Genomic DNA, 27,460 nt, shown 5'->3' with positions numbered 1-27,460 from the left:
CAAAGTTTTCCCGGGGTAACATTGGTCCTCAAGGACCACCTCTTTCCATATGAACCTACCTGGACGCTGAGATAATCTTAGGCCCTTCTTTGTGTGCCTCCTCCTCGAGAGCCTGGAGGGTGGCAACGCAAGAACAGGGCCTTCTCTGCAGTGCCTCCCCGTCTGTGGAATGCTCTCCCCAGGGATGTTCGCCTGGCGCCTACATTGTACACCTTTAGTTGCCAAGCAAAATGTTTCGTTTTAACCAGGCCTTTGGTTGATTTGACTAACATTCTTTTAAAATATGGTTTTGTTGGGGGGGGTATTGGTTTTTTTTAAAAAATTGGATTATACATTTTGTGGTTACATTTTGATTTTGTTCTGTGAGCCGCCCTGAGATTCTGGGTATAGGGCTGCATATAAATTCAATTAATAATAATAATAAATAAAAACAATAAGAAGACATCCCATTTTGCTACCTGAGGCAAAACAGGAATTTTCTCCTCCTCCCCCCAGCACTCCCCCCCCCCGAACCCTTCTCTGCTTCTCTGCCCAGGGGTGGAAAAGATACGGGGCAACGCCACGTGCCAGAACGGCTCTCTCTTGACAGTTTGGGGGGGCTGTTCTGGTGGCAGCAGAAGCAGTGTGGTTGCCTCCTAAGCAGGCCAACTCTGAAAATGATGCTGAAGCCTCTGCTCAGCTCCCTGCCTCCCCTCTATCCTCTCCCCAAGTCTTTGTTAGTTGTTACTGTGGAGACTCATTAGGCCCCCTGGTGGCCAGAGCTCTGTCCCCCTTCCTGTGTTCGATCTCGTGAAGGGGCAAGTGTGGGGAAAGGGGGTGTGGGGCCACATGTTGAGACCTGACCCCAGAGTTGCTTTTGCCCTCCTGCCCCTGCTATCCCTGTGGGGCCTTCTTTCTCAAGTGGGGAACCCGCTCTGTGGGTGGCAGCGCAGACCATTGAAATATTGCAACACTGAACCATTAAGCACCAATTATCAAATTGGGATCCAGGAAGGATATCGGAAATTACAGGCCAATTAACTTTACATCTCCCTGGAAAACTGGTGGAAAGTGCAGGAAACTGGAATGCATTTAACTTGAACGATTTCAACTGCATGCTGGAATCACACCAATTATATATGCAGAAGGCAGAGAGCTCTTTTTGTGCAAGGTTTTCCCAGTACCGAAAGAGCTTTGCAGCTCTCTGCCTTGCATAAGAGACTCTGGCAGGTTCTCACAGGATCTGGTGGGGCTCTCCTGAGTTCCCAGGAGATCTTTCCAAAGCCTCCCAGAGCCCAGGAAGCAAGACCCAGGTCAGAGCTGTTCAGTGCATGGCTCCAGAAGGTCAGATGGTGGGGTGGCTCCAAGGGAGTGGCTGAACTAGGCCCGTTTCTGCAGATATGAGCCATCCCCGTCAGGGCAGACAACTCTGAGCTACCTGGACCAGTGGTCTGACCCAGGAGGAGGCAGCTTCCTCTTCTCCCAGTATATGGATTTTGCTTCGTCTGGTCTCCCCTCCATCCACTTCCCAGACCTGAGCCTGCTTAGCTTCCGTTCGGTGCCTGCATCCTGAGCCTTCAGATCATGTTGTGGGAGCTCTCATCAGCTTGGCGCTTGCAAGTGGGGGGCAATTCCTTCCCCCTTGGCAAAAAGGGAGGGGCTGGCCTCTCTCAATCTCACATGGAGCCTCAGCAGAGACATGCAGGCATTTAGTGCTGCCTGGCAGAGCTTTCTCTCGCCCTCTGCTCCATGGGCTATTGTTGTTGCTACTTGTATTTATATCCTCTCCCCTTTTCAACTCTCTGATTCTGAGGCTCCCTCTGCTCTGCCTCCTCTATGTTTAAAGGCAGGTCTACAAACTCCCCCAAACCCTGCTGAGTGTTGGCTCTTATAATATTAGGGCTGCTGCCTGTAATACAGCAGGATTAGGGTGCCGCCTTCATCTGCAGGACCCCTCACTCTCTGCCCCCTTTTCTCTTCCTTTCCAGGCTCCACTTCTCACTCCCTGCGCTACTTTGCCACAGCCGTGTCTGAGCCTGGCCAGGGGCTGCCCCAGTTCATTACTGTGGGGTACGTGGATGACCAGCAATTTGTCCAGTACGACAGTGACACCAAGGAGATGCTGCCTCACGTCCCCTGGATAAGGAAGGTGGAAAAGGAGGATCCTCAGTACTGGCACACGGAGACTCAGATCGCTCAGGGCAATCAGCTGTCATTCAGGGAGAGTCTGCAGACTCTGTGGATTCGCTACAACCAGAGCGGAGGTGAGTGGAAGGCAGGAGAGGCACAGAGTCACACCTCTCTCCCCCCCTCCATAACGTTTCCTCCAAGGGCCAGAATTGCAGGGAGGGGGCTGCTTGGAGAAAAGGAAATTGAGGGTGGGGGTCTCCACCCAGGGCAGAGGCATCTCCCCTTCCCTTAATGAAGGTCTTAAGGGTGGGGTGGGGAGGACAGAGACTGAGACTTGGAGGGCAGAGACCCCCCCCCCAGTATGACCCTCTCTGGACCTGCACATCCTACCCAGGAAATGTCTCTATTGCCTGCCCTTCCTTCCATGCTGGGCTTGGCTTAGGCCTTGTGAGGTGGAAATCTGTCTAGTTCATTTTCCTCTGGGAGGGGAAGAGAAGGGGGGGATCCTGAGGCTGAGACAAGCAAGCCTTGAGTTCTGGTCCTGCTTAAGGAGAAGCCAGCTGCCCAGGCAGAGGTGCCGATTGGCTGACCCTTCTGACCATCACCAAGCCCCTCCCACTCCCTGGCACAGTGTAGAAAGAGAAGCCTTTTTAAGGAACACAAATGGACTGAGTTTTGGAGGTCAGAGTGGCAAATACATGGTTAAAATAACAGGCATGGTGATCAGCTGGAGTGGAGGGGTAGACAAGAGCCCCCAAGGCCCCTACACCTCCAGTACTTACTTTATTTTAAAACTTTCTTCTGAAATGTCAAAATTCTTTTGAGACATTAGTTGTGTGAAAGGAGCCAGTATCCTGGAAGGGTGGGGGGAGGCATTTGTGTTTAGCCCCAAAGTTGAGTGACTCCCCCCTCTAATTGCAATTTTGGAGCAGAACTTCAGAAGTGGGAGCCTCTGCTGGGTCTGGAGGGAGATCTCTCTATGATTTTGCACCTTCACTTTCCAGGCTTCTCCACTTCCTTACTTCCTAAGCAGGTTCCCTGCTTCAGGACTTTACCCCTAATAGCACCACAACACCTTTCCCAGCACTTGCCCCCTACACACGTGTAACGCCCAGAGAGGGTGCTTCAAGAGCCCTGTGCAGGAATATCAGCTAAAGCATCCCTGACAGTTGAGCACCCAGCCTCTGCTTAAAAACCTCCAAGGAAGGAAATTCCACCACCTCCCAAGGGAGCCCTTTCCACTGTTGAGCAGCTCTTACCATTAATATGAATGGAGGGCAGGGACAGAGGGAGCGGACCCAAAGATTTCTGTTTCCTGGAACAGACACGTCTGGTCTCCATGCAGCTGAAGCCACTATTCCATGTTGCAGGGACCCAAGTGGCAAGCAATAATGTCCGCACAGAACGGGGGTGGGGAACCTGTGGCTGTGGGCCAGTCTTGGCCTGCCAGGGGGTAGGATTTGCCCCATGAGCAGAAGTAAAATCCTGCTCAGTTTGGCAGGACTTCATGTTCCGGATTCAGGAAGGGATTTGCTCCTGAATGTGGCTGAAACAAAGGGCTTCCCCTGGAGATGAGAAGGAAGCAGTTTGCCAGCTTCCCAGTGCTGAGTGCAAGGCAGGCAGCGCCCCTTGTGCTGCAGTTCCCAAGAGGCTGCGCACCTGCTGGGTGCTTGGAAACCCCCTCAAGGGCTTTTGGAAGGTGGGTGAGATTGACAGGCGGGCTATCCTATGATGTCAGCTTCAGCCTCCTGCCCCTTTTGGCCCCTGGGGACAATCCTGACCAGGATCTGGGCCTGAAGCCAAAGAGATTCCCCACCTGTGAGACAGAATAATGGAGGTGGAAGGAGCCTTGCCAAAGGGGTCGGCCTGAGTGTGTCCAGAGCCCTCTGGGCCTTCGTTGGCCTTGTCAGGCTTGCAAGGAGAAACCCAGGGAGTCAGCTGAGACCAAGCCAGTGCTGCAATGGGCAAGTCTGCTTTGAGCACGGGTTAGAGCTCAACGTCGAGCCTACCAAGTGGCAATGGCGACGGCGAAGAGGGCCTTCTTCGCCGCCTCCATTGCATCTGCAGAAAACAGCAGCAGGAGACTTTTTCAGGTGGTTCGCAATCTATCGGAACCACCTGTACCACCGGGGCTTGGTAGGGACCCCAAGATCTCCTGCAATGCTTTTGCAAAGTTTTTTGCAGATAAAATCGCTCAGATTCAGAAGGAGGTAGACTCCACCGTGGGAGCAGGGCCAGGGCGGGAGAGTGCTAGAGTTCTGTCTGGTCCTGTTACATGGGATCAATTCCAATCTGTTACCTCCGAGGATGTGGACAGGCTGCTTGGACGAGTGAAACAGACCACCTGTCTCCTTGATCCTTGCCCATCCTGGCTGATAAAAGCGAGCCGGGAAGGGCTGGGCGATGGGCTTCGTGGGGTGGTGAATGCTTCCCTCTGTGAGGGAGCCTTCCCAGACCTGCTGAAAGAGGCGGTCATTAAACCGCTTCTTAAAAAAACATCTTTAGACCCGGCCAATTTGACCAACTATCGCCCAGTCTCAAATCTGCCATTCTTGGGCAAGGTGATTGAGCGGGTGGTTGCTGAACAACTCCAAGCACGCCTGGAGGAAACGGACCATTTGTATCCCTTCCAATCGGGATTCAGGCCTCACCATGGGACTGAAACTGCCTTGGTCGCGCTGGTTGATGATCTCCGGCGGGCTAGGGACAAAGGTGAGAGCTGTTTCCTAGTTCTGCTGGATCTCTCAGCGGCCTTTGACACCATCGACCATAACATCCTTCTGGACCGTCTAGAGGGGCTGGGAGCTGGGGGCACTGTCATACAGTGGTTCCGTTCCTTCCTCCTGGGCCGTGTCCAGAAAGTGGTGGGGGGGTGAGTGTTCAGACCCCTGGGCTCTCACTTGTGGGGTGCTACAGGGTTCTGTCCTCTCCCCCATGCTTTTTAATATCTATATGAAGCCGCTGGAGAGAGATCATCAGGGGGTTTGGACTGGGTGTTCATCAGTATGCAGATGACACCCAGCTCTACCTCTCCTTTAAATCAGAACCAGTGAAGGCGGTGAAAGTCCTGTGTGAGTGCCTGGAGGTGGTTGGAGGTTGGATGGCGGCTAACAGATTGAGGTTGAATCCTGACAAGACAGAAGTACTGTTTTTGGGGGACAGGAGGCGGGCAGGTGTGGAGGATTCCCTGGTCCTGAATGGGGTAACTGTGCCCCTGAAGGACCAGGTGCGCAGCCTGGGAGTCGTTTTGGACTCACAGCTGTCCATGGAGGCGCAGGTTAACTCTGTGTCCAGGGCAGCTGTCTACCAGCTCCACCTGGTACGCAGGCTAAGACCCTACCTCCCCACGGACCGTCTCGCCAGAGTGGTGCATGCTCTAGTTATCTCACGCTTGGACTACTGCAACGCGCTCTACGTGGGGCTACCTTTGAAGGTGACCCAGAAACTGCAATTAATCCAGAATGCAGCAGCTAGACTGGTGACTGGGAGTGGCCGCCGGGACCACATAACACCGGTTCTGAGAGATCTGCATTGGCTCCCAGTACGTTTCCGAGCATGATTCAAAGTGTTGGTGCTGACCTTTAAAGCCCTAAACGGCCTCGGTCCTGTATACCTGAAGGAGCGTCTCCACCCCCATGGTTCTGCCCGGACACTGAGGTCCAGCGCCGGGGGCCTTCTGGCGGTTCCCTCATTGCGAGAAGTGAGGCTACAGGGAGCCAGACAGAGGGCCTTCTCGGTAGTGGCGCCCGCCCTGTGGAACGCCCTCCCGTCAGATGTCAAAGAGATAAAGAATTACCTGACATTCAGAAGACATCTTAAGGCAGCCCTGTTCAGGGAAGTTTTTAATATGTAATGCTATACTGTTTTTAACACTGATTGGGAGCCGCCCAGAGTGGCTGGGGAAACTCAGCCAGATGGGCGGGGTATAAATAATAAATTATTATTATTATTATTATTATTATTGCAGTGGGATCAGGCCTGGCCTTGCCTTGCAGGCTTCCTCTTGGGCGCCTGGGAATTCCGCTTCTCCCCCTTTTAAAAATGGGGATTGGGTCCCTCCTGAGCCCCTGCACCTGTCCATGGAAAATGCCCCATAAATGTCACCAAGGGGCGCCTCTCGTTTCCTGATCATTTCTTGCAATTGCTTAGCTCAGAAAATCCCAAACAAATGAGATGGCCGCTTTAAAGGTGCCACGGAGAGCCCCGGAAATGTAATCTGATTCTATTTAAAAACAATGTTGAAGGTACAGGTGTATAGTGATTGATCCCACTTAACATCTGGAGGAAACAGGAGGGGATGAAGGAGAAAGCAATTTATTCTGAAAAAGCAATGAGACAGAGCAACTTCCCTACAAGCAAAAGCTCCATATCCAGACCAGCTGGTGGGGTTTGTGGTTTGGTTTGTTATTTTCATAGGCCAACCACAAACCATTGTTTGAGTGTATAAAAAGAACTATATCACCTTGGGACATGGTATTTTAGAAGATACTGATTATTATTATTATTATTATTATTATTATTATTATTATTAAATATGTTGAGTAGTTCTAGAGGGAGGACTCCAAAGTAGCACTGTTATAATCATTCTACAGTGGTACCTCAGGATGCGAACTGGATCCATTCTGGAGCCCCGTTCGTATCCCATATGGAACACAAGACGCGATGGCGCATCTGCGTGAGTCGCGTTTCGGCGCTTCTGTGCATGCGCGACATCATTTTGGCGGTCTGCGCATACGTGTGCGACGAAACCCAGAAGTAATGCGCTCTGTTACTTCCAGGTCGCCGTGGAGCACAACCCGAATTTGCCTAACCCAAAGCGTATTCATCCCGAGGTATGACTGTACTTGCCAGAGGGTGTAATCTCCCTTCTCCTCCCCCTGCAGACCTTTCTGGGGCTTCTCCTGACCCCCTTAAGCTGATTTGTGGGGAGCACACGGGAAGGAGATGGGGAGAAAGCCCCAGTTGTGTGAGAGAGGCTTGTTCCTTCTGGCTCCTGCTAGATTAACTGTGTTAGCTGAATCCAGCCCAGAAAAGCAGGATTTCCTTCGAGAGAAGCTGCTCTAATCCAAGGCTTTATATGCCCCAACTCAATTCAGCTGTAAGCCAAAGGCTCCTGAGGTGAAAGTGGAAGCCTAAATTACAAGTGAGAGTGTTATGTACTGAGTTGAATAGGATCCAAAATGCAGCAGTCTGATTGGTCCTAGAACAATAGGATTCAGAATGCAGCAGTCTGATTGGTCCTAGAACAATGCAGCAGTATAATTGGTCTGCAGGAGCCACCCAATCCGGCCCCAGATAGAAGTGAATCCACAACCTGATTGGCCTACAGGAGAATTCCAGAATTAGCCAATCACATGCAGCCCATTGTGTAAATAATGTATATAAAGCAGATACTTTGAGGGGACTTTCATTCCCTTCTCACCACTATGAGTTGAATAAAGAGCATGAAATCCACTCTCGACTCTGAGTATATTTCAGAGAGCAACCTGGTGTCCTCTGGGACAGCCTCTCCTCCATTGCTGACCTCCCTCAGGCTACCCAGAAACACAAAGAGCTGTTAGGAAAACATTCTTTAAGAAACAGATAAAGGTTCCTGGAAGCTTTCAAGAGGGTTCCAGAATTTTCTTTAGTGTGTAAGAGTGGCACTCTAGGCTTGATTGGTGTCAGCTGGAGGTGCAAATAAAGGAAAGACGTTGCAGGGTGCGCTCTCTCTCTCTCTCTCTCTCTCTCTCTCTCTCTCTCTCTCACACACACACACACACACACACACACACCCTGACAACAAGGTTGGAAGTAAGACAATGTGTGCTGCTGATACTGTGAGTTTTGCTGTGTCAGGATTGTTAATTACTGGACTGAAATTATACCGTGCTGGAGAGCTAAAGAAGGAATGTCAATAGCTTGTATATAATAGTAACAGACATGCTTGTGTGACCAGTCAAGCAATAAAGAAGCTCTTGACTGTGAATTTGTGTATGACTTCTGTTCTTGTCCTCTGCCTCCGGGGAAAACTCTGCTACAAACAGTCAGAAGTGGTTTGACCGAGGTGCCACCACACAATAATAATAATAATAATAATAAATAATAATAATAATAATAATTTTTTTATTTATACCCCGCCCTCCCCAGCCAAGGCCGGGCTCAGAGCGGCTTACAAGCAATAATAAAAACAAGATGAATGATTACAAACTTAAAAACAAAAATAAAATACAACATTAAAATAATGGAACATTAAAATATTAAAATGTAGCCTCATTGCAGGAGGAGAAGGAAAAGGAAAAAGAAAGAGAGGGAGGGAGGGAATCAAATTGGCTCCAAGCCAAAGGCCAGACGGAACAACTCTGTCTTACAGGCCCTGCGGAAAGAAATCAGATCCTGCAGGGCCCTGGTCTCATGAGGCAGAGCGTTCCACCAGAGTTGAAAAGGCCCTGGCTCTGGTTGAAGCCAATCTAACTTCCTTAGGGCCTGGGACCACTAGGGTGTTGTTATTTATGGACCTTGAGGCTCTCCGTGGGGCATACCAGGAGAGGCGGTCCCGTAGGTACGAGGGTCCTAGGCCGTGAAGGGCTTTAAAGGTCAAAAGCAGCACCTTATATCTGACCCTGTACTCCACCGGGAGCCAGTGCAGCTTGAAAAGCACTGGGTGAATATGTTCCCATGGCAGAGACCCCGTGAGGAGCCTCGCTGCAGCATTCTGTACTCGCTGGAGTTTCTGGGATGTATTTTGCACTGTATTCTGGGACATGGAGGGAGTTTCAAAAGTTCATGTCACCCCTTTCTCGCTGTTCAATCTCGTCTTGAACCTGTTGCGCAATAAACCTTGGATCTCCGCATTTTGCTCCTGTCCGGCTGAGCTCATTTTCTTCCGCAGGGACCCGCGGACACTTAGTCCGACGAGCTGGGTGGCAGTGTAGCCCCGCACCCAGATTTTAGCCGTAACAGTGGATGAGCCTTCAGAAAGATACAATGCGGGTTGATTCTTCTCCCCTCTGACTGCTGCCTCTTCCCTGAGTCTGAGGGAAATAAATCCTTTTTCCTGGGCTCTTTTGCTGATGGGGGAGGGGCTGCTCTGACCCCCCCCTGACCTCCTGGGCCTCTTCTGGTCCTTCCAGGGATCCACACCTATCAATACATGTACGGCTGTGAGCTGAGCTCAGACGGGCGCAGAGGAGGCTATAGGCAGTTTGGCTACAACGGGAGAGACTTCATTGCCTTCGACAAGGAGACCCTCACCTGGACGGCAGCCGAGATGGAGGCCCAAGTGAGCAAGAGGAAGTTGGATCCTGACTTGGCCCTGAACCAGTACCTGAAAGCCTACATGGAGGAGGAATGCATTGAGTGGCTGCAGAGATACCTGGACTATGGGAAGGAGACTCTGCTGAGGACAGGTGAGTGGGGGCAGTGGGGTGGGCAGGGTGGGCAGTTTCCCTTCAAGCTTCCCCCCCACCCCTTAACAGTCTTCCTTTCTGGACCAAACAGCAAACACTTTACTTGGTGGTGGCAGCAGAAATAAGTTTGGGACTCTGGGAGGAGAAAAGGGGTCACTTCAGAGCATGATTTTGGGGGGGGGGGAGATGCTTAAAAACAGCCCCACATATCCCTTTGGGTAGAATAAGGGATGGCAAAAGACAAAAGGGGTGAGGGGCATAAAGAAACAGCAGGGAAGGAGCCAGGAAAGCAAAATGCATTTTAAATTACCGGTAAGTAAAAAAAGAAAATTGAAATGGACAGATTTGAGGCGGGATACAGAAAAACCTTTTGCCTTTACACTTGGATATGTACCTGTGGGGAAAGTCTTTAAAAGTAATTAACCCTTTTTAAAAATAGAAAATGTGTGGGGAGCCCATAAAATATGGATGCAGCCCCCTCACTAAGTCTGTAGGTTAGCCACTCGTGGCCTAGAAGCAGAAAACCTGCACATAGTGAGGGAGTATGGGCATTCCCTCTTCTACCTTCTTATATTTTTTATTTGTGATGAATTTTACTTTTTCCCATGGAGAACATTCATAAGTGTCATCTTCCCAATCCCACCCCGTGCTTTCAAACGCACCCCGTACTTTCCACTCTTCTGCCTTCAGGAATCTGGCACAGGGGCCAGTCACATTATCCAGTGTTTTGACTTGTTTTCTTCCTGTCTCTCTTTACTAGCTTTGCTAAAATGAAAAGTAAATAAAAATGAAATAATTCTAGCACCCTCCCTTTTTGAGGCCTGACCCATAGGTATTAGCCGTGCTTAGAGAGATCTGAGCAAATTCATCTATGCGGGCCTGGTGATAATTCACCCCAGAGACACTGAGCATATTTGTTGAGGCTGAGGGTTTTAACCCAAAAGCCACATGGAAGCGTTTTCAAGGGTGACAACGTGCAAAGGAGGCTGGGAATCATCCTCTTTGGGACGGAGGTTCTGCTGAGGTCAGGTGAGGGGGTGGGGTGGGAAGGGGAGGTCTTGTTTGGGGTTTCTGTGGGGAAAGGACTTTACCTTCCTTCCTTCATGCTCCCCCCAGCAGAATCACATCCCCTTCTAGACCCAAGCTAACCAGTCCAGGCACTGAAAAGCGAGTGGGACCCTGGAACAGCCCCTTCAGACAACAGCTACCCAGGGAGCCAGTTTTTAAACAAGGGTTACATTCTGCAAATCGTGCCTAAAGCCAAAGTCGTGTATAGTCAAAACACATTGGATTCAAGGGCTATTGGGTTTGCCAAAGTCTCCCTGTACGCCCACCCGCTTCCCACAATCTTTTGGTTTTTACAATATTTTTTGCCAAGTCTGTAAAGCTGTATGTGCACAAGTTAAATGTGCATAAGATGCTGGCTTACTGGGCCTCCTGGTCTGCCATTTCCACTCCAGGGGAGGCTGCCAAGCAGAAGGGAGATGGGTGTTGGGATACTGCCAGGGAGATAAAGCCCATCATGGCCCCCACAGTGCCTCCGGACGATCCATCGATCTCCCATAGATACAGTATCAGCAATTAGCGACACGAGCTCCAGAAATAGCTTGCCACATTCCAGAGCTGATGCACGCTCTATCAGCAGAATTTGCACAGCGAAAGATGCACGCAGGAGAGCATTATTTAGAAGTTTATTCAGCGTTGGTCAGAACAAAGAAAAAAACATGACTGCCTGCTTTGGTCTGCTCAGGCACAGAGAGAGAAACGAAAGCAATAGAAAACATAAACTTCCTGTGAACAGGAAATACGCAGACTCTGTGACTCACAAAGCCTGCTCCCTTTTAAGGTGGAACGGAAATATCCTAACATCGGGCCCTTTCCAACCTCAAGGGACCATTTCAGGGCAGGCGGGAGAATTAGAAAGGAGCTCTGTCTTTCCCAGGGCTCTTGGCTTTGTTCACTAACTATGGAGCTGAAATGTCCTGAAAAACAGAGCAGCGAGTCCAGCATTTCTTCCCCCTCAAGAGAGAAACCAGGATCAGCCTGAGCTGCCCTCAGTTCATGACTTGCAACTTGGAAGGATCTGAATGAATCCCGCCATTGGGGACCTGGTGAAATTTGTCCCCTCAGCCTAGAAGCAGCTTCCTGGGACAATCTTGGAACCACAAGTTGTCATGTTTGAGTAGTGTTAGAGCTTTGCAAGATGACAAATTAATTTAATTTGTACCCAGCCCTCCATCCCAAAGGAGTTTGCTTTGGCAAACAAAGGATAAAACATCTAAAAACAGTTGCAGCATAGACACTGACGGGGGAAGATGCCAAGGGAGGTTGAGGAATCCCATTTATTTGCAGTTCTTTTTAATTTCTGGAGATGTGAGATTCTGACTAGGTTGCCCCTTGGGTCTCTGCTCCTCTGCTCTTAAAAAAATACAGGATTCCTCCAGGCTTCCGTTGTGGGTGTCTCTCTGGTAACCCCAATGTGGCCCTTTTTGCAGAGGCTCCAGTGGTGAAGGTGACCAGGAAGGCAGACTATGACGGCCTGGAGACCCTCGTTTGCCAAGTCCACGGCTTCTACCCCAAGGAGATTGAGGCCAACTGGGTGAAGGACGGGGAGGTCTGGCAGGAGGGCACCTCCCGAGGATTGGTCGCCCCCAACTCGGACGGGACCTACTATGTCCTGCTCAGTGTCCAGATCTACCCCGAGGAGAGGGAGCGCTTCCGGTGCCGCGTGGAGCATGACAGCCTGGAGAAGCCTCTGTACGTGGCCTGGGAGGAGGAGCCTGGTGAGAGACAGACAGACAGACAGACAGGAGGGGAAGGGGTGGGCTCTGGGAGGGGGATTTCCACCCAGCTCCTCCCTTCAGCAGCAGCACAGCTCAGATGGGGAACCCCACTTGGATCCTGTCTACGTCTCTGGAGGGAAGCAGCTGAATCGGAATCTGTAGATTTCGACAGAGATGCAGCCTTTTCTGGCAAGTGTCTCATAGGCCTTGAACTCAAATTGGATGTTGTAGGGAAAAACTGGCCATTACCTTCTTGCCTTTAAGCCCAAGTAGTTGTGATGTCACAGAATGTGGACACTTATTTTACTTCTTCAAAATCAAATTTACTCACAGTCACTGTGACTGAAAAAGGGGCAGTGAACTTAAAAGAGGGAGCCCGGGACTGACTGTACTTCACAGTGAAAAAGATTCTCACTTGCTCCTCCTCACACTCGTGCTAGAAAAACTGATACTCATCTCCACTCCACCCAACACACCGCTGGGAAGAGCAAGAAGGTTTTTTTTAATAACGCTCGTCTCTCACACACCGCCAGGGAAGCTGTGCCTGCAGGAACCAAAGCAGAATGTCTAAGAGCAAGACTCTCTCTTCCCCTGCAGGAGCGCATGCAGGCACACACCTCCCCACCCACACCCCAGACTCTCTTTCTCACAGACAGGCAAGCGACAATTATGGAAGTGGCCCTTGAGCCAAAGACTCACACAGCAGGGAAGAGGGGACCAGGGCTCACTCACTAGCGCTACGGACTTCAGAGATTCCACCCAAACAAAAAAACCTGGACATTTTGCCTCATTTTAAGAATCTGTCTGGACAGACATTTTAAGTCTGAAAAAGAGGGCATGCCCAGGAAAAACCGGACGTATGGCAACCCTACACAAGATGCTTCTTCCTAAGGGTTTGTGTCTTCCCTGAAGGCCTGTAATGCTGGGCTCTGGGGGGTCTCAGAGGGGAGGGAATCCCTTCCTCTCAGGGTCAGGACAGAGAAGGCTGAAGCGCCTGAGCAGGAGGAGACCTGCTTTTAAGTCTGGAGTCTGTGATGAAACAGGTGTGCCTGGCAACTGTCTTCCTTAGATGAATTGATTATTTTGAAGACCTCTAATGCTGGATTCTGGTGGAAAAAATAAACTCCCTTGTATCGGGGCCACTACAGAGAGGACCTTGGCCTGTCAGGAGAGAGAAAGAGGGCCTGCCTTGCACACATAAAATCCTCCTGGGCTCATAGCTCAGCACCTCCACTCAAATCTTCTGCTTGAGGCCTTGGGGAGCTGCTGCCCCCAGTCTGAATAAAAATGTCTCTTGTCCCCTTTTAGTCAACCTGGGGCTCATTGTGGGAGCCATTCTGGGTGTCATGGCTGCCATCCTGCTGGTCTCTGGGATCATCATCTTCTTCATCCGCAGTAAGTAAACCCTGGGTGTCTTTGCTGCCTCTCCTGTGTCCTTCTGTTTTGGCCTCCAACTGGGAATGTGCTGGTGGAGCTTCCTGGCAACTTCCCCTTGTATCCCGACAGTGACCCCTCCCCATAAAACACCCTGTGAACATGAACCAAAAGTCATAGTGGTCATTGCTTTGCGCTCATTCTGTGCTCAGGAAATTCACTTCCCACCTGACGTTTTAATCAATCCTAAGCCTTCAATCCTGTGCACACTTAGCAGGGAGCCTTCCTTACATACCGTATTTTTCCCTCTATAACACGCAGATTTTTTCTCCTAAAAAGGAAGGGGAAATGTCTGTGCGTGTTATAGAGCGAATGTGTGGTCCCTGGAGCCGAAAAAGCAGGCAAAAATCAAATCGCGCGTCTCCTAGAAGGGAAACTTGAAAAGAGGAAGTGGCTGCTTTCCTGCATTCTGCCTCAGGATCTTACTGCCCACCCTCCTCTGTTTCGTTGCTGTGTTTGCTCAAACGGAACAAAGAGCAGGGAAAGCCCCTCCCCTCCAGGCAAGCAGAGGGGAATTCCTCTCTGTGCTCCGGTGCTGCTGGGGGAAGGAGAGAGGGGGGGGGGAGGGAGAGAGAGAGAGAGAGAGAGAGAGATGGCTGGCTTGGGTGGGGGGAAAATTTTGCCTTTCTTTCCTCCCTCTGTTAAATCCCTCTCCTGCATTCTTAGCCAGCTGCTTCTCTGCACACCCCTCTCATGTCCCTTCTTTGTTTTTCCTTCGCTCCCCACTTAAAATGTGGTTACAAAGCATAGATCCACATGGATCCTCACCATCAGATCACATAGCATGTCCATGGCTACAGCCTGCCCCCCCAAAATCATGCACCCACTGTTGCCTGGGGCTGCAATGGTGCAAAAACGTGGTTACAAAGCATGGATCCACAGGGATTCTCAGGATCTTTGCATTGGGTCACCCCAAATTCACCATCAGATCACATAGCATGTCCATGGCTACAGCCTGCACCAAAAAAATCACGCACCCACTGTTGCCTGGGGCTGCAATGGTGCAAAAATGTGGTTACAAAGCATGGATCCACAGGGATTCTCAGGATCTTTGCATTGGGTCACCCCAAATTCACCATCAGATCACATAGCATGTCCATGGCTACAGCCTGCACGAAAAAAATCACGCACCCACTGTTGCCTGGGGCTGCAATGGTGCAAAAACGTGGTTACAAAGCATGGATCCACAGGGATTCTCAGGATCTTTGCATTGGGTCACCCCAAATTCACCATCAGATCACATAGCATGTCCATGGCTACAGCCTGCACCAAAAAAATCATGCACCCACTGTTGCCTGGGGCTGCAATGGTGCAAAAACGTGGTTACAAAGCATGGATCCACAGGAATTCTCAGGATTTTTGCATTGGGTCACCCCAAATTCACCATCAGATCACATGTCTGTGGCCACAGCATGAAGCACAAAAATGATACATCCACTGTTTCATTCAGAATGTTTTCCCCCTTGTTTTCCTCCTCTAAAAACGATGTGCGTGTTATGGTCAGGTGCGTGTTATAGAGCGAAAAATACGGTATCTTTAGGCGCCAGGCAAAAACATTTCTCTCGAACCAGGCCTTGAGCTTTTTAAATGTGAGTTACTGGTTTGTTTTTGTTTTATTATGTATTCTGTGCTCTCATTTTGTATTTTTATTTGGAGAATCAACAAATAATAATCCGAAAATGAATGAAGGGACTGGATAATGTTTCTTTCCAGCCTCTTGGAATTTGTCCACAGCCTGGTTTCCCAGGTTGATCTTTTAAATTTAATTTTCTCAATTTGTTTTTAATTCTGTGTAACATGAGGTCCTTGAAAAGCTCCCCTTCTGGGCTCCCTTTCCTTGGAGGTGTTTGGAAGAGACAAGAGGAGCATCTGCTGGGAAGGTTTCAGCATCTGAGAGCCAAATGGTCAAAATGGGATTTGAGTGGCCTCTGGAGGTCCCTTCCAGCTCTGACCTTCTTCTTTTGTCTCTACAGGGAAACAGACTGAGAAATCAGCCTACAAAGAAGCCTCAAGTGAGTGACTCCTCCCCTCTCTCTGTCTGACATATTTTTCTCACCATGGAGTTAGAAGCAAGACAAAACTAAACCTGGTGGTGTCCTAGTCCTGAAGCCCAAGACCCTGATGGAAAGCTTCAGCCTGTTTGCTCAGCCTGTCTGGGGACAGCAAGGGGCCCCTCAGGGCCAGAAAAGGCTGCAGAGAGACTGTCGGCTGAGGGAGGGGCTCCAGGAAGGAGCAGGAGGAAGAGCCCGAGGGTGGGGGGAGAGAGGGGTCTCGGGGGGGGTTTAATCTACTAGAACCTGAAGCTGGCACCACTGCTCTCCCCTCCCTTCTGCCTTTCTGGCCCCTTCCTTCCCAGATCACACCCACCCACCCCCGCTCTAGTCCCCCACTGCCTCCATGCCAGGCTGTCCCCATCTCTTTTTGCCCTCCAGCACCTGCTTCTCCCCCCACTGCTGTCCTTGAGCCCCCTTGCCTCTGGGCTGCCTGTCCCTGAACATCCCCAGATTGAGCCTGATTTGGGATGGGGTTGGAAGGAGGGAGGAGAAGGGCTGGGGCGTTGGATCTCCCTTCCTGGGATCCTGACTCCTGTGTTTCCTCCCTTTTGCAGCAAGCGACCAGGGGTCCTACAGCTTCCCCAGGGGTAAGTGGGGGTGAAGGTGGGGGCAATTGGGCTCTTGCAGAAGACTCCGTGGGGAACATCCCCAAATGGGGAAAAGCTTCTGCTTTCCTGTTACCTACCTTGGGAGGGATAGTTTGGGTTCTGAATGAGAGTCACATTTTGGGTGCTGAAAGGGATTGACCACTTTGTGTCCTTCTGGTATTCCCCCAAAGAGTGCAGCTTGGCTCACTGTCCCATTAAACTTTAATTAGTTTAATGTAAATGCCCAGTGCGCTTCCATCGTCACAAGTCCCACTACAGCAGAGCATTTCGCGCAGCAGTTGAAGAAGGGCAGGAGAGGCAGTATCTTTTCAAAGAGGAGTCTTGGAGCATGCGGTTTGTAACTCAAAGATAAGGTTTATTTACAAAAACAAAAAACAACCCTGGCGAAGAACCACACATCTCAGCAAACACGCCCAAAAAGGGGAGAAGGGAAGAACAAACACACGGGAGACTATTTATACAAACTCATGTTCCTGGAAGCCTAATGACCTCCAGCTGCTCAGTGATTAGAGCGTTTCTGCTACCTTTTAACCCTTTGATAGCAACACTCACTTGCTCGAGCTGCCCTCTGCAGGCATTTGCTCTTCAGGCCCATTTTGGTGGTGCTCGTAACAGATCCTGCATCTGATTGAGGCTGGACTAGATGAGCTTTGGGTTCCCACTAGCTCTGTAATGCTGATGCTCCCATACCATAATGTTGGCTTAATTTTGAAATGCTCCCTTTCTTTTTTTCTTCAGTTGGTGTGTAAGATGAGACCAGAAGGAGCCTGACCAAGTGTGGCTGTGAATTGCAGAGGCTCAGAGCTCCTGCTGTCCTTTAATGCTGTTTAGGATGTTCCTTAATCCTGGCTCTCACCCATCTATTCTGACTCCAGCTGTAACTTGAATTTGAGGATAATCATTATTTTCGGATGGATTATGGCCACTTTTGCTTTGCAGCTGATTTTCAGAAATGTATTAATCAGAAATGTGCCAGATATACGCAACTAAAAGCTTTAAAAAGGGATGGGGAGACTGAGCATGACTTGCAGTGATTTTGATGGTTTCTCTTTCTTCTTTGTTGCTGTGTTTCCCTCCACAATCCCTTCCCCAATCTTGTGTCCCTCGCTTGCCATCCAAATTGAAGGAAAGACAACATCTGTGAACTGCTTTAGGGGTATTATGCATGAAATAGGCTAAATTGTTATTGCCTACCTGCCTCTTGGGCCGCCCAGCCTTTGGCTAAACGGATGTCATGTCTGATCCTGCTGACAGCCAAGGAGGAAGCCAGCAAGGAGAAGTGGCAGATCAGGAGCTTCATGGCCAGAGTTTGAACTGAAATAAGCAGCCCCTTCTTTTGGGCTGCCGGCCTCCAGTTCATGAGACTTGTTGCCTGGTCCCCACAGCCTTCTAGGAGGGGTGACCCACTGGGAGTCAGACCCCATGGACTCTTCAAAGTAAACTGGTTTTGTTGCCTTCACTTTGCCTAATTTTTATCTCGCCCATTCTTGCTTTTCCACCTGTGGCCCTTGAGGAACATACTCCTCCCACCTGCAGTTCCCTCCATGTTCCTTCCCTTCTCCTAGGCTGGCATGCCTTAAGGAGACTCTTTCCTAGAAATAAGAATGCAGTAACTCTCTTAGGCCTCAATGGATCTGCTGCACCTTGCTTTAAAGACACTGGATGTAATTATTACTATTATTCCTTTTGTAATATCCATTTGACTGAAATAAACAAGGGTGCACCATCTCCTTCTTTAGTGGTTCTTTCCTTCTTATCACTGAGGTTCCAGATATTTTGAAGTTCCAGAGAATATTCACAGAGTCTGGCAGGCAGGTGCCAATAATTGGTCTTTCCTGTGCAAAGCGGCTGAAGAACTAGAGTCCAAAGCGAGATGGGGACAGAATCTGTGGTTTAGCAGGTGTGGGATTAAGTTACATGACGCCAAGAAGGTCTGAAGGGTCAGTGGCTGGATTGGGGACCACCTGGATGCTGCCTTTGGTTCCAGGATGGAAGAATGGAGGGTTGGGAATATAATAAAAGAAATGTGCAGATATCTGATCTGGGGCAGGGTGTGGTGTGAGATGACCAAGGCGGGGTCGCCCCAAAAGTCTGCAATCCCAGGAGGAAGTTCTCCCACTGAAATAAACAGAAGATGCCAAAAATATTTAATTTATTTTAAATTTTTGATCCCACTCTTCCTGCCAAAGGAGCTCAGGGCAGCAAACATGAAAATGTTAAAAAAATACTATTTAAAAGATTTAATTTAAAATAAGCTACCTAAAATCCCTTTGAAACGGTCAGAATACCCTTACAGTTAAGAACATGAGAGGAGGTTCCTGGGTGGATCAGGCCATCATCCAGTTACACGAGGTCCCTCTTGAATAGTTTTACAGTGGTGCCTCGCAAGACGAAAAGAATCCGTTCCGCGATTCTTTTCTTCTAGCGGTTTTTTCGTCTTGCGAAGCAACCCCTAAGCGGATTAGCGCTATTAGCGATTTAGCGCTATTAGCGGCTTAGCGGGCTTAGCAGCTAAGCTGTTAAAAGGCTATTAACAGCTTAGCCGCTTTGAAAAAGGGGGGGGGGAGCAGAAAAAAATGGCGAGACTTGCAAGACGAAAACGTCTTGCGAAGCAAGCTCATAGGGAACTTTGTCTTGCGAAGCGCCTCCGCTTGCGGGTTTTTCGTCTTGCGAGGCATTTGTCTTGCAGGGCACCACTGTATTGCTTTATTGTTTGGCTCCCAGCCACGCTTCCCCTGCGAGCCTCTGCAGCTTCTGTTTACACAGTGTGGCTTTGGAGCGGTCGTAAAGCAATTAGCAGAATTGCACAGCGTCTGTGTGTCGAAAGGGCAGTAAATCAGTCCAGACGGTTCTTCTGTCCTAATATCTCTTTATTGGAAACAAATAGCGTATTTACAATCTCCAACAGCCATCCGTGTTAAGCTGCATTTTCTCTCTCTCCTTGCAGCACGTCCTGGCTTACTTCCCTTGTAAGCCCGTCCCTTCAGCCTTGAGGCATAGAAGGTTAACCCCTCACTACACCCAACAGTCCCATCTGGTCCAGCCTCCTCACAGTGCACAAACAAGTCATTGGGACTCTGCCCAGGAGAGATTACCAGCACCGTGTGTTCAGAAGCATGCTGCCTCTGTAACTCCTTTTGGGGTTGCCATGGACAGAATTAGGGCTGGGCAGTTTCTGCCATGTTCAGAGCCCCCCAGAGCGAAGAGGGGGTGGGGAGCAATGAGACGAAGGCTCAGATGAGGAAGGCTTCAGCAACCCCTCTTCTCTTTGGGAGATGGGAACGTAAATTCTCATGAAGGTCAGAGAGAGTTGGCTAGAGGCCAAGCTACTGATAAGCCACACTTAACAATACCACAGGGTAGTAACTCTTCATTTCAGAAAGAGGTGGGAAGTGAGTAGAAAGGCCTCATGCTCCTCGGCTGATGAATCAGAGAGAGGCGTCTGTTACGGAAGCACAACCCACATTTCCTCTCCAGTGCTCAGCCACACCCTGTCGTTTCCTCTTCTGCAAAAGATGCTTCCTGTTTTGTGAAAAACAACCGCCTTCCCCTTGGCACTGACAACTCTCTAACATCCCCAAAACCCCTTGGAACTCCCTGTCAATTGACACCAGGCAGGCGCTTTTGCCGTATTCTTTTCAGCGTCTGCTAAAACATACATGTCCAGGCAACCCTATCGAAATGTGGGGAACACTAACAAGCGTTTCAATCTGGGTTTTGTTTGTTTAGCTTATTGTTGATTTTAATTATTTTTCAATGCTCTAAATAGTTGTTTTCAACTTTTTAAATTGTTTCTTTCTTCTTGTTAACTGCTTTGAGGTTTTATCACAAATAAATGGTATATAAATCTTGTGAGATAAATGTGAGATAAATTTGAGAGCCTATACCCTTTTAAAATGTAGGGTTTTGGGGGGGGTTATTGGGCTGTTGTTTTTATTTGGATTATGTATTTTTTTAAAAAACCATTTATACTTTTCAGCTATATACATTTCACTGATTTTTACAATCATTTTGACATTTTAAAACTTGACTTTCTTCCCCCTCTTTATGCAGTTCCTTAAATTTATTGTTAGTATCTTCTGCCTATCCAAATTAACTTAATTTATTTATCTTCTTTAAAGATATACTCTTATGTAGCTGCAGGTTATTACAATAATCCTGCCAGTGTTCTTGTCTGTTTACAATTTATCTGTATATATTCCATAAACTATTTCCATTCTTTTATCAAAAAAAACCCTTGTTATCTTGATTTCTTATTCTTCCAGTAGAGTTTTGCCATTTCTGCATATTCCATAAGGAAGAATGGATTATGGATTGTGTGGTTTTATATTATGATTTTATTCTGTAAACTGACCTGAGACCTGAGGGTATACGGCGGAATATAAATTCAATAAATAAAATGAATAATTAATAAAGAATGAAGAGGAAACAGGAGTTTGATCTCAGCCACCCTTTGTGCCCCCCCCCCCGGCTCACCTTGCTGTGGAGGTACTTGTGCTCATAATCCCGGATTGGGACCCCGTCCAGCAGGACCCCCCCCAGACTGGGGCTCATAGAAGCGCTCCAGTAGTGCCACGCAGGTGCTCTTTCCACTGCCGTTGAGACCCACCAGCGCCACCACCTCCCTGGGACGGAGCTCAAAGGAGACATTCTGTGCAGAAGGAGCGAGGAAAGGAGAAAAAACCAGGGCTGTGATTCCCCTCCTCCAGAGCCAGGAGGGAAACACAAGTTACAGAGCCTCTTTGCGGACGAGCCTAGGGCTTGCCGATCAGAAGGTCGGTGGTTTGAATCCGCGCAACATGGTGAGCTCCCGTTGCTCGGTCCCACCTCCTGCTCACCTAGCAGTTCGAAAGCACGTCAAAGTGCAAGTAGATAAATAGGTACCGCTCTGGCGGGAAGGTAAACGGCGTTTCCGTGCTCTGCTCTGGTTCTCCAGAAGCGGCTTAGTCCTGCTGGCCACATGACCCGGAAGCTGTATGCAGGCGCCCTCGGCCAATAATGCGAGATGAGCATCGCAACCCCAGAGTCGGCCACGACTGGACCTAATGGTCAGGGGTCCCTTTACTGGGACCTTTATGTTGGTCTTTGCTCTCCTGAACCCCCTGCCCAAGCCCTGCTGTGCGTCTCTGGCACCCAAAATAAAAACTTACCTTCACTGCCGCGGAAAACTCCATTTCGTAGAGGACAAATGTAACAAGTTTTCCGCTGCTGATGCTTCCCAAAGTGACCAGGCGCCCTCCGTAGTAGAGAATCCCCACCTTGAGAGCCAGGCCAGAGAGCTGGAAGGGGAAAACGGGGCTTGAGGGATGCTTGAAGCTGAGCAATCCAGAGTCAAACCGGTCGCCTGTCCAGCTCAGTATGGCCTACACTGACCGGCAGCGACTTCCCAGTGTTTCAAGCAGGGGTCTTGCCCAGCCCTACCTAGAGGGGACGTGAGATTCACCTATTGCCTGCAAAGGAGATGTCCTGCCACTTGGCCGCATTGTCTTCCCTTAAAGGCGAAATAATACGCCGGACCTCATGGTTCTAAAAAGCTGTTTAAACTGGAAGAAGGGAAGCTGTCTTACACAGGGTCAGATCCTTTGTCCATCTAGCTAAGTGTGTGCTTTTTAAAGCGAGATGAGCGCCGCATCCCCAGTCGTTCCCGACTGGACTTAACTGTCAGGGGTCCTTTACCTTTATTGATTTCTTTTGGGGGGGGCTGCCCCTCCCTCGCTCCCCTCTTGGCTATGCCCATGGAGAGAGAGGCGACAAATATAGTGTGTGCTGACATATAGGGCGAAGCTTCGCTTTTTCAATTAATGTATTTGTTTTGTTTATTTATAGACTGCCCTTCCATCCTATGATCTCAGAGCGATTCACAGGGTACAATACGGGGAGAGGGGAGGAACCCCATGAAAAGAAGAAGAAAGAAACAAGCGCTGCAGAGAAGCGGCCTGAGGCAAAACCCGGAATCCCCTCTGCCCGCCTCTCCGTCCAAAATAAGGGCACATTGCTTCCCGCCCCCGCCGTGGACTCCCCTCCTTGCCTGACTTTCCCCTCCCCTCCCCCGCAAACGCGTCATCCGGCGGAGTACTTTCAGTTTCGCTTTCCCACCGCAGCTCCCGGTCTCCTTTCCCATCGGGCGGATATCCATCTCGGCCCCGCCCATCTCGCCTCCGGCTCGGGAGGGGCCGGGGGGCTTCCTCCTCGGCAGGAGGGGCTTTGCGTGCGGCGAGGGGCGAGGCCAATGGGGCGGCTGCTGCTCCTCCCTCGGTGGGGATCGCTCTTGCTCCTGTTGGGGGGCTGCTTCGGTGAGTACCCCCGAGTGCCACAAGTCGGGGTGGGCAGAATGTGGGTGGGCAATAGAAAGAGAAGGGAGGGGTTGCCCACCGCCTAATCCGGATCCAGTCCGCTTTCTAGTCCGCTTCTGCCGGACTCTCTCCTTCCTCCTCCTGATATTCTCATCTGCAGGAGATACTACCTTCCCTGTGGTTCTGGAGACCTGCTCTCCCCCCAAAAGCCAGTCTGGGATTCAATGGGGAAATCCAGCCAGAGGGGACTCATCGTAGTCCAGAATTGTGGTCTCCCAGCGCCCCCCCCCCCCGAGATGCCCCAGGGGGAACCCCCAAAGCAGGACCTGACAGCCACAGCTGCCCTCTCCCCACTTAAGAATCCCGGCAAGTGGAGGGGGCAACCTGGTCGTTTTTTAAAGAAATAAAAATCATTGTTTGTAAGTAAGTAAGTAAGTAAATAAATAAGGAAGGAAGGAAGGAAGGAAGGAAGCAAGCTTTGGGTTGGTGTTACTAAAGACATTGAACTCAGCAGAGGACAAACCCTCCCCCTGGGCTCATTCGCTTTTTGGCTTAGCCTATAAAAGATGCCTCACTGACAAGCAATGGGGAGATGATGGTCCTTTACCGACCGAGTGCAGCCCATATAATCATTGCTTACAATGGAATAAAATCTGATCCCCGCCTCTCGCTGATTAGCTGACTCAATATTGGGACGTTAGCCTGCATTGTTGTAAACTCGCTGCTATGATCCCAGTCAGAGAGGGTAGACAAAATTGTTGAAACCGTGGCTTTTAAAAATCGTGTGCGGGTGGAACAAGTTGCAAGAAAATATAAATGCCTCAGGCTTCATTGGGAATACTTTGAAATCTCTATTGATGAGCTCACTGAAGCTTTTAGAATATTGGTTATTAGGTATTATTTATTACAAACCAGGGTGGATAACTGTTAATGATTTTTTAAAAATCAGATTAATAAAAAATTAAGTTGGATTTCTTTTCTTTAAATTGGATTTTAAAAATAAAATGCTTTTCCAGGAAAAATATTTCTAAATACAGTTTTCTACTTAAGTTACATTATAGTCCAAAGGCTATTCATAAGGAAATAAGGATTTGGCAAATATATATATGAAGCTTTGCCCCCGCTCTCTCTGTGTCCTTCCTAGGCTGCTCCAGTCACTCCTTGCGCTACTTATGCACGGGGGTGTCAGGGCCCAGTCAGGGGCTGCCCCTGTTCATTGCTGGGGGGTATGTGGACCACCAGCCCATTGTTAAGTATGACAGCGAAACCGAGAAGGCTGTGCCCCAAGTTTCCTGGATGCTGAAAGCAGAGAAGGACAATGCTCAGTACTGGGAAAAGTTCACCCAGGAATTCCTCAAGCTGGATATGAAATTTAGCCAGTACCTGCTGGACCTACAGGATGAATACAACCAGAGCAAAGGTGAGTGGAGGGCAGGAAGGGAGCTCAGTCTCTCCCTCTCTCTCTCTCTCTGCCAGGTTTGTCCCTTCCAGGGGCAGGAGATGGTGCCTTGAGAGGGAGAATAGTGATTCCTATATAGGGATAAGCTGCTTTCTCCCTGCCAGGCAGGCTCCTTCTGGGGTCGTTTGCCCACCTTTGGTCCCTAACCTGCACTCGGCTCTCACCTGTGGCTCCTGGAGGCTTTCAGCCTGTGACAGCAGCCACAGTCCTGGGAATCAGGTGAGGGGAGCCAATGGGTCTCAAAACCTTGGTGAGTTAGGGACGTCCCCTGCATGTGAAGACAGGCTCTGGTGGGTTGAGCAGATGAGACCGAGAGTGGGTCCAACGGTCCAAAAGGGTTTTTTTGCACATGCCATAGAGCAACCTTTTCCAGCCATGGGCCGGTCCACCGCCCCTCAGACCATGTGGGGGGCCGGACTATATTTTGAAAAAAGAAAGAAAGAATGCCTATGCCCCACAAATAACCCAGAGATGCATTTTAAATAAAAGGATGCATTCTACTCATGTGAAAACACCAGGCAGGCCCCACAAATAACCCAGAGATGCATTTTAAATAAAAGAACACATTCTACACATGTAAAAACACCAGGCCCTCAGCCTGAAAGTGGAGATGAGCGCCACAACCTCATAGTCACCTTTGACTGGACTGAACCTTCCAGGGGTCCTTTGTTGCTCTTTAGTTGTTTAGTCGTGTCCGACTCTTCGTGACCCCCTGGACCAGAGCACTCCAGGCACTCCTGTCTTCCACTGCCTCCTGCAATTTGGTCAAACTCATGCTGGTCACTTCAAGAACATTATCCAACCATCTTGTCCTCTGTCGTCCCCTTCTCCTTGTGCCCTCCATCTTTCCCAACATCAGGGTCTTTTCCAGGGAGTCTTCTCTTCTCAGGAGGTGGCCAAAGTCTTGGAGCCTCAGCTTCAGGACCTGTCCTTCCAGTGAGCACTCAGGGCTGATTTCCTTCAGAATGGAGAGGTTTGATCTCCTTGCAGTCCATGGGACTCTCAAGAGTCTCCTCCAGCACCAGAATTCAAAAGCATCAATTCTTTGGCCATCAGCCTTCCTTATGGCCAGGGGTCCTTTACCTTTACCTTACTGTTGTTGTTATTGTGGGGCTTGACATGGGATAGAAATCTTGCTCTGGTGCTGTTGCCCCCCCCCCAATTGACCTCTCGGGGGTCTCTTTCAGGCTTCCACACTCTGCAGCTCATGTACGGCTGTGAACTGAGCCCAGACGGGCGCAAAGAAGGGTATTACCGGTACGGCTACGACGGGAGGGACTTCCTCACTTTTGAGAAGGAGACCCTCACCTGGACGGCGGCTGACAGAGAGGCCCAAGTGATGAAGAGGAAGTGGGATGCAGAGTTGGCCAAGAAGCAGTACCGGAAGGCCTACCTGGAGGAGGAATGCATTGAGTGGCTGCAGAGATACCTGGACTACGGGAATGAAACTCTGCTGAGGACAGGTGAGATGGGTGGGTGGGGAATGGGAGTGGGGAGGAGGGCTAATGCATCGAATGGTAGAATTGTGGAGTTGTAGAGTTGGAAAGGACCCCCAGGGTCATCTAGTCTAACCCCCTGCAATGCAGGGATCTCAGCTGAAGCATCGAGGACAGAGGGCCAGCCAACCTTTGCTTAGAATCCTCCAAGGAAGAAGAGTCCACCACTTCCTGAGGGAGACTGTTCCACTGTTGAATAGCTCTTGCTGTTGGAAGGGTATTCCTTCTTTAAAAATATTCGGTCATACCTTGGTTGCTGAACGCCTTATAACTCATACGTTTCGGCTCCTGAATGATCAAAAACCAGAGTTGAGTGTTCCGATTTTTGAACAATTTTGGGAAACCGGATGTCTGGTGCAGCTTCCGCAACTTCTGATTGGCTGTAGGAAGCTCCGGCAGCCAATCGGAAGCTGCACCTTTGTTTATGAACAGTTCCAGGAGTCAAACAGACTCCCAGAACGCATTTTGTTTGGGAACCAAGGTACTACTGTGTGTGTATATATATATATAATATATATATAAAGCTAAATTGACAGATCTAATAAGGAGAAAACCCAAAATTATGGTCATGAAACAGTGGGAGTGTCTAAATGATTACTTACAAAACCAGGATTCTGCTACCTAAATCTGGCTGTGTTTAGAATAATCTTGTGAGTAACATAAAAAATATAAAGTGAGATATAAAGGAGGCTTAAAGGAAAAATATGAAGAACAGAGGATATGGCAAATGGATTATTTAAAAAGCATGGGGCAAACGGTGGAAGTCTTTTAAAAATATTTTAATTAAGATAGATATGCATAAGATGGAAATACATAATTGAACATAAATACAGATTTGAAATGGTTGTGTATAGTGAATACTTATCTACTTTTAAAATTTTCATTCTTGACTTTCTTCTTTTCTTTTTCTCTTATATTTCATCTTTCATTTTTTCTCTTTTTTGTGAACATCGCTTTATAGAGGTGTAAATAATTATATGCACGTGAAGAGGTAAAATATTTGTATTCTTTATATTTTCTAATTTTCCTTTGGTTACATGTATTTTCTTTATTTCTTTGTATATTTGTATATATATTTTTCTATTTTGTACTTAATAAATTTTTTAAAAAATAATTATGTATTATATTATATATAATATAAATAATTAAACTTTTCTGTTTTACATTTTAGAATATTCATTTAAACAACCTTAAAATATCAGTGACTGCCCTCCTTCTCTTTCCATGGTTCATTTTGCATAGCGTTAATCCCTGCATATTTTACATGAACTAAGCCTTTCAGTATTCCAATATAACATCCATCAAAACTTATTTACACTGTTGAATTTATCTTTATGAAAGTTATTCCTGGTGTTGAGTCTGAATCGCCTTTCTTGTTGGAGGGTGGAGTCGTGATTCCGCTACTTATTTCTCCACCCACCCACATCATATTTCAGACCAAAACTCTGTTTTGTGGAGGAAGGAAGTCTGGGAGTGGGTCACTTCAGGCTACAGTGTGTGGATGTTGATTTTAAAAAAATAAAATAAAAAAGAAGCCCAAATCTGCCTAGAAGGGGGTGGCTGATAATTGTGGGTCAGAGGGACAGATTGACCCATGAGCAACTCTGGGAGCTGAAGCGATCTTTGGACTGTGTGTCAAAACTATAAAAACGTGGGTGTGGTTGGTAAAAATAAATGAGACATTTGAGGGGTTTTGGGAGTGTGGGTGTCATGGGCTGGCTGGAGGCAGAGGAATGGTGGGAGGAACCAGCTGAGGAACCCTCAAGAGAAGAAGGCTCAGAGCTCAGGGAGTGGTGGTAGGCCAATGATGAACGGTCAAAGGGAGAAGAGGGAGAA

General features: G+C 48.9%; 2 protein-coding genes across 10 annotated transcripts in view; one reads left to right on the top strand and one right to left on the bottom strand.

Moving 5' to 3' along the window:
* The window catches only part of LOC310837292 (uncharacterized protein), a 530,615-nt gene that overhangs the window by 374,514 nt on the left and 128,641 nt on the right, over positions 1-27,460 (bottom strand). The window lies entirely within an intron of this gene.
* Positions 1-27,460, top strand: part of LOC310837790 (class I histocompatibility antigen, F10 alpha chain-like) — a 95,424-nt gene that overhangs the window by 35,250 nt on the left and 32,714 nt on the right. Inside the window, exons 2-8 of one of the 9 annotated variants that reach the window (XM_083724917.1) lie at positions 1,968-2,243; positions 9,222-9,497; positions 11,993-12,280; positions 13,589-13,675; positions 15,688-15,726; positions 16,323-16,355; positions 17,115-17,835. The exons of 2 other annotated variants lie outside the window; for them this stretch is intronic. In XM_083724917.1, the coding sequence (XP_083581043.1) occupies positions 1,968-2,243; positions 9,222-9,497; positions 11,993-12,280; positions 13,589-13,675; positions 15,688-15,726; positions 16,323-16,355; positions 17,115-17,125 (1,010 nt within the window). In that variant the 3' untranslated portion in view covers positions 17,126-17,835. Of the gene's footprint in view, positions 1-1,967; positions 2,244-9,221; positions 9,498-11,992; positions 12,319-13,588; positions 13,676-15,687; positions 15,727-16,322; positions 16,356-17,114; positions 17,836-22,049; positions 22,670-23,813; positions 24,090-25,315; positions 25,592-27,460 lie in introns of those variants that run through there. 6 more of the 9 variants (XM_083724916.1, XM_083724919.1, XM_083724922.1 and 3 more) reach the window with 6 other exon arrangements.

The sequence above is a fragment of the Podarcis gaigeae genome (assembly GCF_964106915.1).
Source record: "Podarcis gaigeae genome assembly, chromosome: 2".
NCBI lineage: Eukaryota > Metazoa > Chordata > Lepidosauria > Squamata > Lacertidae > Podarcis > Podarcis gaigeae.
The sequence above is the reverse complement of the archived record's forward strand: the minus strand, read 5'-3'. Positions and strand labels throughout refer to the sequence as shown.